The sequence below is a fragment of the Daucus carota genome, chromosome 2, assembly GCF_001625215.2.
Source record: "Daucus carota subsp. sativus chromosome 2, DH1 v3.0, whole genome shotgun sequence".
In the NCBI taxonomy this organism is placed as follows: Eukaryota; Viridiplantae; Streptophyta; class Magnoliopsida; order Apiales; family Apiaceae; genus Daucus; species Daucus carota.
Window position 1 is genome coordinate 53234100 of NC_030382.2, and position 10339 is coordinate 53244438.

Sequence of the window (10339 nt, forward strand, 5' to 3'; positions counted from 1 at the left end):
CGAAAGTGACAAGAACACGTTTATTTCTGCGATATTAATACCAGAAGTAGGAGCGGCACAAAATGTTAAATTCATCCAAGACCGATAGATTCCAACTACTGACTCATCTTAAGCCAGTACCATTCATTTCCTGAAAAATCTCATCCGCAGGCTTAAGGCAAAACGCGTACTCTATAAATATTATCACCCGGATATTAGCAATTTATCCTTGTTCTAAACACCACCGCTTTCTACTTCCACCATTATAAACAATTGTATTAATTTCTCGAAAGAAAAGCTAGATGGCAAGCTCACGCGTAGCAAGGTTTGTAACTGAAGCCGCACCCCCTCAAATTGTGTCCGTCATGAGAAACCGAACCTCAAAGATACTAGACACGATCAACGAAGACGACAGGGAATTGAGTGTGAATGATCCCCGCACTGTGATTCCTGCGAGATCATCGCCAGGCTCATCCTCTGCAGCTGCCTCACCCTTTAAGAAGATTCCAAGTTGTTTCACCAAGAAGTTCCAAAGAGCTTTTTCACTATTCGGCAACTGAATGCTTTGTACAACGTTATTCTTAATTGTTGAGCTGAAGTATGTTCACTCCACCTGAACTACCATAGTTCTCCTAGTCCGCTGAACTTAGCTGAGTTCCATGCTGAGATGAACAGAGAATCTGCAAGTGTAAACAAACAGTACGTACAATAATATAAAATATTGTATGCTATGGTTTTTAAGGTCTCTGTAGCTGAATGTAAATATGTTTGCGGTAACTGTATGTTAGAAGAATCTTGAATTCTTCTTCGGTGGATTAATCTAATATGAGTTTGATGCTTTGGCATGTAATATCAATTATGAGCATCCTACATCACTTTTGGCCGACTATATTTTATTTACCAGTTTCATCTTAAGATAAGAACACGACAATCTTTATATGCATGCTTGTTTGTTTACAAAATTTGGAAGACCACTAGTGCATACACTATCTTAACAAGACAAGATTTATACAACTAAAGCAAGTTGTGCGTCCTATATGTATCACACACCGCTAAAGTTTATAAACCAACTAATCAAAGCATCACAATGATTTATTGACTCCCCGATCCATTCCGGAATCACTAACTATTTTAATAATAAACAATTCACAATAATTGAGTGTACTTGGAGCCCATAATCCAGATGCTTCCAAGATTACAAAATAAAATAAAATAAATGCCATGATTGAAAAATAATGGCACCAAACATATTTGAAAATATTATAATACAATTATTAAGCACATGGTCAAATGGACAAATGACTAGTTCAGCATTGTTTTTAGTTCATAAAATAACTATGGTGCGCCATCGATCAATCAATATGTAGTATTTATATAATAAACATAAACTTAGGCTTCTAATTAACAATTAACGTGTGAAGAAATCGAATCTAGTACTAAAACAAAGGTTTGTTGAGAGATTAAGTGACACGAGGGAGCAATTACATGATAATTGTCTGCTTCAACAATGGATTTAGGACTATTTAAGCGATTTTGTCATTTTGTTCCGGATCGAACTCAATTTGTTTTTTAGTAAAGAAAATAACTTTTTGTAGTGTGAATATAACAAATGTTACTGATGTCGAACTGTATTATTTTTTATTACGTATACATATTTATTACATTATCCAACTTTGAATTAATAAATTATATTATAAATGTATTCTCACATATTTTTTAACTAAATACATTGACACAATCATTTTAATTTTTATAAGAGTCAAAACTTTAACTTCCCTTAGTTTCAAAAAAAACAAAAAACTTTAACCTCCCAAAAACAAAAATCAAGAGAGATATTTCAGACGAGGTCATTGACATAATTTTATGAGATATATTATTTAAGTGAAATTATCAACACACCTCATATTTATATTATTTTACCAATATATTTTTTTATCCTTAACAGATTTGTTTGTGAATTTTTTCTTACCGATTTAACCATTTAATAATTCTAGTTTCTACTTTCTAGGTGATAGAAATTCAAAGAATGTACACGTCAGAAAAACAGATAACACCTTACCTACAAGCAACCTTCGTATTTGCCCAGGGGTGGCAATTTCGGGTAACGGGTCGTGTTCGTGTCAGCAATCGGGTCGATTTCGGGTCAACCTAAAATCACTTAAAATTGAATAAAACCAAAAATTGAAGTTATTACAAATGAAATTCTAGTTTCGGGTCATTTCGGGTCCATTTCGGGTCTGTCGGGTGATTTTCGGGTCACTTTCGGGTTTCTGTCTCAGTAAATCGGGTTTCGGGTTGGGTCGGGTTCGTGTCGGGTTTCGGGTCATTTTTATTGTGATCAAGCCATCGAATTCACCACCCCATTTGCCAAAGACCTAAGCAAATACTAAAGTCATTTTTATTGTGATCAAGCCATCGAATTCACCACCCCATTTGGCCGTCCAAAGATTTCCCAAATATAGATTGCTCTGTTTCTTGAAATCCAACCAAAGAAACTGAGTTGATCCGGGTCAACTCGTTCTTTAATGGCGCCTGTTTTGTTCACTTTTTCTCTCATTGAAAACACATCTTTTGGATTCTTGCATACTTTGTTTTGATTCTTTAAGGCATATCTGTAATTTTATTGAAAAGGGTCTTCTTTTGTTTTATTTAATTTGAGTTCTTGAGGAAATACAAGGCAATTTATTAGGGAAGATGAGTGTTGAGAAGTCTCAGGTTTGGCAACCTTGTAAAAAGAAGAGAGTTTGATTTTTGGGTTTGTTCGATTTTGCCATATATATATAGATACAGAACAAATAAAATAATGGATGGTATTTGTATTAGTTTTTCTTGAGGAATTATTGGTGGGTTTTAAAGATTCATATTGGAGATAAATTCTGGGGGGTTTAGAGATAGGGTGAAAAGGATTGAATCTTGGACAGAAATTGTTATTGGGTTTTAGAGATTCAGCAATAAGGGTTGAATCTTGGAGACAAACAATGGATGGTATCTGTATTTTCTGAATATATTTATATATTTAGGCAGAGAAAGAGAAGTTACCGAGACATAGGTGTAGCTAGAGGGATATAAATATGGCATCAAAATCTTCAAACCATAGTGCTAATGGAGGTAGTGGGAGGACAAAAGTTGGGAGATATGAACTGGGAAGGACATTAGGGGAGGGATCATTTGCGAAAGTCAAATTTGCAAGGAATCCAGAGACCGGGGAGAATGTGGCAATTAAGATTCTTGATAAAGAGAAAGTTCTCATGCATAAGATGATTGGTCAGGTATACAAGTCTTTCCCCCTCTTTTATACTTTTAATCTACAGTGTTTCTTCATTCTGATTCGTGTATATTCTTTGGTAAATTTATGGGCGGTTTTGATATATTCTGATGTTTGGTCGACTTTTCTCAGTTTTGGGTGGAACTTAATTTGATCAATTATTTTTTTTGCTAAATTCTTTGATCAGCTTTTTACAGGAAACTGTAGTAATAGTTAAGAAAACAACCAAGTTGCTCGATTGGATATAGTAACCAATAACCATTATCTAGATCCTTGAGTAATGTTCTAGGTCTAACCTTGTAGAAGACAGGAAGAGTAATACTATAAACATATTGGAGAAAAATTGAAGTTCTGTTCCAGAAATTAATTTCGGAAACCTTGTATAAATAACCAAGATGTTCTTGAAATTTTTCCCAAGGAAAGTGAAGTGAGAATTTTGTAAAACTGAACCTGAAACTTCCTTTTGTTATCATGTGAGTAGTTCCTTTTCCCTTTCATATATGAGGACTACACTATCTAACAACTGTGAGTCCAACACATCTAATTGGCAAGTGTTTAAAAGCTAGGTTTGCTATTAAGACTGATCTCCAAAATTGGTTCTGTGAAGTAATAAAATATTTAAAAAAAGGAAAAGAGAAGGAAACCCCATTTGAAGATTTAGGCTCGTGACCGGTGAAACCCCAGCATAGTTGTGTAGAGTGCACTTAAGCTCTTGCCTTAGCCAAAGCTCGATGAAGCTCTGAGTCAATGCCTTTTACAAAAGTGACTTCTGCTTTATGAAATTTATGTTTCGCTTACTTTACAAAAACTATACATAACAACTTTTTCATAATTTTCTTAATTGCTGATAAAATATTTCTGTTCCTACTAAGCTAAGAGTGTTTCTCCTTGAGAGTGAAGAAACTGTACTGAATATTAATTTGCACACTCGCTTGCTGCACCCAATTACTTGTTGCGGTTAGGCATCTATCCTTTGATAATATAATTGATAGTATATTAAATCACCACGATTTCAATGTGGGAACCCCCTATGAAACATGAGATAAGATTTATATATATGTGCTTTTAACTTTTGCAGATTAAGCGTGAAATTTCCACTATGAAATTAATCAGACACCCAAATGTTATCCGCATGTACGAGGTAAGAATTTTATAATTGGAGGTATCATGTAATAATCTATAAGCTTCACTTGCATAATGTTTATATACATGTGTATGTTTTTGGGATGTCATCAGTTTCTTCACTTCTCATTGCAATTGAAGAGTAATACCATATCATTCCTGCATTTCGGCTCTATTTCTATAGTCTAGAATGTGATCCATGAACAGTTACCTTTACCACGAGGGATATGATAGACTCCATTGATTCCTTCTAGTTGTTAAGTGTTTTGGGATACTTTTGGGTAGGTTATGGCAAGCAAGACAAAGATATACATTGTACTGGAGTTTGTTACTGGTGGTGAACTCTTTGACAAAATTGTAAGTTTTTTATGGCAGTAAGTCAGCACTTTTTACACACCTTGTTTATTAGTTTTTGATAATGTGATTATATGCTGTTCTTGTTAATCCAGGCTTCCAAGGGTAGGCTAAAAGAAGATGAAGCGAGGAAGTACTTCCAGCAGCTCATTAATGCGGTTGACTATTGTCATAGTCGGGGGGTTTTCCACAGAGATCTTAAGGTTTAAATTTTCATCCTATATGTTGTCATAATAGTTTTTTCAGAGTCACTGTTACTACAATTTGGGTTATACAAAACACTGACATTAATATCTTGATACGATATCTAATCCACAGCCAGAAAATTTACTGCTGGATGCAAATGGTGTTCTCAAGGTTTCGGATTTTGGTTTAAGTGCACTGCCTCAACAACTTCGCGTGAGTAGTTTGGTTGGTTTTGTCTATGTTACTTTGATGGGCTAGATCTTTTGAGCATTAAGCTATTCTGTTTTCAGTACTTCACATTTAATCAAGTAACTATTTCTTCCACCAAAAATCTACGAGCACAATCTGTTTGTTTACTTGGCTGTTTTCTCTTTATATTAGGAAGATGGATTGCTTCACACAACCTGTGGAACCCCTAACTACGTGGCTCCTGAGGTATGTTATTAACATGGTGCAGTTATCAAATGCTTTTTTTTTTCCTAAACATTTTTTTTTTTGTTAAATTTGGGTTGTCACTTTTTAGGTGATCAATAATAAAGGTTATGATGGAGCCAAGGCAGATCTGTGGTCATGCGGTGTAATTCTCTATGTACTTATGGCCGGTTATTTGCCTTTTGAAGAATCCAACCTCATGGCGTTATACAAAAAGGTGATTCATGTTCATGTATTTACTTAGAAACATAATTGAGATCTATGACTTATACAGGAGTTTGCTTACTAATGCCCTCTTGAGTCTTATATTGTCTGTGTGGTTTGTGTGTGTGTGATGACACAAGTATGTATATATTCTTCTTTACCTCAAATTCTACATTATGGTCATTTATGTGGCTAGAAATTGGATATAGTGTTCATTCCTGCAGAGTAATATATTATTGACAATTCAGATTGTAACATAGCAACTTAAATCTATTAATGACAGTAACGAACCTTATTATATTTCGAATAGGGAATTCCAGACTCTGTTAGTTTTACCAAAATTATCATAAGAACCCTATTGCTAAGCTTGTAAGAGTTCATATTAAGCTTCATATGTAACAGAAAGAGGGGTGAAATATCTGTGGACACAGAAAAGAATATCTATGGACACAGAAAAGTGAGGTACAAAGATCCTGTATAATTCACATGTCTAAGTAGTAATTAGAACCTATATGCAATGATCTCTCTCTCCTAGAATTGGAATATTCTTCTGATCTTAGTTAGCCTAATATTTTGCTTTCTTGTATTTGACCCAATTTCAGATATTTAAAGCGGATTTCTCATGTCCTCCCTGGTTTTCCACAAGTGCAAAGAAATTAATCAAGAGAATTTTGGACCCAAGTCCAACAACAGTAAGTTCACTCACATATTTTCCTTTGCCTGATTCATATTCATTCTTTAATCTCTGTATTTTTTTAAAAAAAATAAATAAAATTCAGTCATAGAGTGAATTGCAATTTGAAAATCATATATTTCTGATTTTTAAACCATGTATTATTATGCAATATATTTGTAAACAGCGGATAACTATTCAAGAGGTTATCGAGAATGAGTGGTTTAAAAAAGGATACCAGCAACCTAGATTTGTGCAAGAAGATGTTAGTCTTGCTGATGTAGATGCAATCTTCAATGAAACAGGGGTAAGTTATCTGCTATTTCTTCAGTCTACCCTGGAGATATTCCTCCTAAAAATATTATGTATTAACTTCATGCTTACTGGCCTGGTGTAGCAGGAATCTCTAATTGTGGAGAGGCGGGAGGAAAGGCCTGCAGCACCTGTTCCTATGAATGCATTTGAGCTCATTTCTAAATCTCAGGGCCTCAATCTCAGTTCTCTTTTTGAAAAACAGATGGTATGCTTATACCTTTAGTGCCACACTGTATCACTAATAAATGAGTATCAATTGAAATCCTATAATTGCGGTGCCATATAAGGACCATTTAAAAGTATTATGATAGTCTGAATCTTGTATGATTGAAGGTGTTTCTAACTTTAAATGAACTATCGTAACACAGTTTGGTGATTTGTTATATATATGTACTGCCCTTTGATTTATTTATTATATAATGCTTTTTTCAGATGAGAGCAGATGTTTAAATAGTTACCTTAGAGTGCTTGTTCATATGCATAATATCTAACAGCTCCTTTGGTGAACAGGGTCTCGTCAAACGAGAAACAAGGTTTACATCCAAACATCCTGCCAGTGAGATAATCTCAAAAATTGAGGAAACTGCTACGCCCTTGGGTTTTGATATAAAGAAAAATAACTACAAGGTGCGTATGTAATCTGCTTCTTAAACCTTTCTTGGCAATCGTTTAAGCAAGCTTATCCATTTGTGTGGCATATGTTGTATGGTGCAATTTCTAGCATGGGTTACCCATTTATTTTAGTTCTTCTAATCTGTAAGGATGCCTTTTGTTCTTCAGTTGAAGCTGCAAGGGGAGAAAAGTGGGCGCAAGGGTCATCTATCTGTAGCCACTGAAGTAAGCACACCCTCCATTCTCCCTCTTAGAATCATTAGAATTCTCAATCAAAGTGGAACTTGGATAAACACGATTACTTGTTCTTTGACTTTGTTATGGATGTTAACCTTTTTTTTTCCAGATATTTGAGGTGGCGCCCTCACTTTACATGGTTGAGGTTAGAAAGGCTGGAGGGGATACTTTGGAATTTCACAAGGCAAGCAATAAACTATAAATCTAACTCACTACTTTGCATCCATTCTGTCATGCTATTCTAGTTGTCTGTTTGTCCTCTGGCATGTTGAGGTCCTTAATTATGCCACTAATTACCAGAATTAACATATTTACGTATAGCATTCCTATAGGTCCCAGGTAACATTGACAACAGTATTTATCTTAAGAGCTACTACAGTGTTCATGTGATGAACATATCCTTTGCTATTACATTGCATCAATCACTTTTGTATGCATGTAATCTATCAGTTATATCAAGTAGTTTTTTAATTCTCTACAGACATTTCGGTAGATTAATTTGATCATTTTAAATTAAATTTACTTATTTGAAATTCTTTGCAGTAAATGCTTAAAGACATTTGTAATACTGATAGTAACACTGCATATTTGCATTTAGCAATACAAAACAATAGAGTAATTGAAATTTGTAATCAGGTAGCCTTATCCTAAATGGTTTAGAAGTTTGTTTTTGGTCAGGTTAACAAATTTTTGGCCTGGACTCTTAATATGATGCACATGTATGCCTCCATCTAGCCTCGAACCCTCAGTTTCTAGTCACTTAAAAGACGTCAACCTCCTGTTACTTACCAAGAAAAGAGGGGTTGTTGGTTATACTCAGCTGCAAAAAATAGGGTTATCAATCTAGAAGTCATAGCAAGTCGATTTAAATTGTGTCTTTAATTTTGGAATATATGGAGCATTGGAGATACTTCTTCTTTGAAAGATCAATGGTTCTTAAGATGTTCATCCTGAAGGGAAATTAAATATGCTTAGCTTTTCTGCATCTTTTAAAACATCTTTAGCGGTTTTACAATCTTTAGTGTCACATCTTCTCTCATCACATTCCCTTGCATATTTCAGTAGTTATGCTTTTGTGTGTGTGCATGTCACTTTGTGTATCTTTGTATATTAAGTCGGTGTTTCTTCATCATTTGAACAGTTCTATAAAAACCTCTCAGTTGGGTTGAAGGATATTGTTTGGAGAAATGGAGAGGAAGCAAAAGAATTGACTCAAGGTTAGTGATTTATAATAAATGTTAATAATATCTGCAAATATGTTTTAGTACAATGTTGCTTTTCAACCAGGAATTACAAGTTTTAGAATTTGTGTTTTTACCCCTTCCTCATCCATCCACTCTATGAACAGGACCAATTATGTTTTGCAATTGTATGGTGTATTGATTTTTAAACTTTGTGGACCAAGCTGAATGTATACCTTTTCCTGTTGCTTCTTCTTTAGGCATTCAACAATCACATTAATCTGTAATAAAATCTTATAATACTTTTCAATTTACATAGCAATAAATGTGCAAGTGTAACAAATGCAATTTGAGAAGAACATAGAATTTCAAGATATGGATAGTTCCTCGCAAGTTCAAGATACATTTGGCAATTCTTTTTTCTCGACTAATGTATAGGATGTCCGATTGTTCTCTAAGAGCAAAGTTTGCTGAATCCTCCCTTTTTACTTGTGCAGGTGTTTCCCCAACATGATTATTGTGTTAAAAAATTGTGAACAGAGGGTGATTTTAATTGTTCAAGTGCTTGAAGCTACAGGTTACAAACGAGTTTATAACCCTTGTCAGTTCAAATGCTTCCTTTTAATATAAATCCACTGTAACATAGTAGGATGCTTGAATGAAAATTGCTGGTGTTGAATAACTGGGATGACCAAAAAGGTGTAATTTGTGTTGGGCCGGGATTCACAGAAACACAGTTGGAAAATTTTAAAGTGTTGCAACTAGTTTTAGATTGATAGTTTCAAGTATTTGTGTTTGCTGAGGATTTTATGCGACTTTTGGATCATTCAATTATGATTTAATTGTCGTTTGCTTTCCTAAAATGGCACTGTGTCTCGGGTAATGGTTAATTTGATCATCATCTATGTTAAGGCACATGAACTTCCCATGTATCCTGTCTAGTTTGCAAGATGTATAAATTGTCCCTGGATATGTTTGAAGGCTTTAATGCTTGAAGAGAATAAACTAGGCCTGGGCCTATGGATCATTGTTGCTGCTACTAGTATTATTTTGATTTTTACATGTCAAGAAGCTTTTGGGGACCACTGCCCCTGCCTGTTGATTCACTAGTGAGGAGGTGTTTTGATTTGGTTCAAAGAGAGTGGTCAAACTAACAAGTTAAGAAAGCATGTTAATATCAAATCAACTGAAAGTGTCTGTTGGTGCCCTGGTGGCCGGGAATATCTGAAGAAAACATCATGCAAAATAAGTAGAAAGAACTCTGCATTTATTCAGACTGTTTTATGTTTCTACTTTTTTTTTCATTGTTGTAAAATTTTATTTATATTCTACGAGTATTGTTGATTGATGGAATTATATGAACCAGTTCTGAAATTTGAAATAGCATGTAACATCAACAGTCTTATGAGTCTACTTGTGGTTCATGCTAAGAAAAAACAGATTAATATTATGGACTATTCTGGAGGCTGCATTTACGATAATTTGATCCAAACAAAAAAAATTAATAATGCAATCCTGACAAAAAGGAAATAATATAATGCAGAGTAGTATTTTGGTTGAATATTTGATATTTGATCAAGATTTACTTCCACATTTCAAAACGATGGTTATTTTTAGCAGGGACGGGGCTTGAAAAATTTACCCAGCAGAACACTTTATTTACCCAGCAGCACACTTTATAATTTACTCCACTGTTAAAACTTAAAACTGGAAACATCCTGCATCAGGAGTGTAGCTAGATTTGTAGGCTTTATTTGTATCTGAGACAGACTTGTATCA

General features: G+C 34.4%; 1 protein-coding gene across 2 annotated transcripts; it reads left to right on the forward strand.

Annotated features, from left to right (window-relative positions):
- The first annotated feature begins 2316 nt into the window (after nucleotides 1–2316).
- On the forward strand, nucleotides 2317–9587 carry LOC108208748 (CBL-interacting serine/threonine-protein kinase 23). Of its 2 annotated transcripts, none has more exons than XM_017379274.2 (15): nucleotides 2317–3248; nucleotides 4323–4385; nucleotides 4652–4723; nucleotides 4816–4923; nucleotides 5039–5119; nucleotides 5288–5341; nucleotides 5430–5555; nucleotides 6145–6234; nucleotides 6403–6522; nucleotides 6616–6735; nucleotides 7041–7157; nucleotides 7311–7367; nucleotides 7489–7563; nucleotides 8521–8596; nucleotides 9058–9587. In XM_017379274.2, exons 1-15 carry the CDS (start codon nucleotides 3051–3053, stop codon nucleotides 9072–9074), a joined length of 1374 nt encoding a protein of 457 aa, XP_017234763.1. In that variant the 5' UTR covers nucleotides 2317–3050; the 3' UTR covers nucleotides 9075–9587. The 2 variants fall into 2 exon arrangements, with proteins under 2 accessions (XP_017234763.1, XP_063944250.1); XM_064088180.1 differs by having other exon boundaries at nucleotides 2355–3248; nucleotides 6613–6735.
- Nucleotides 9588–10339: the final 752 nt, after the last annotated feature.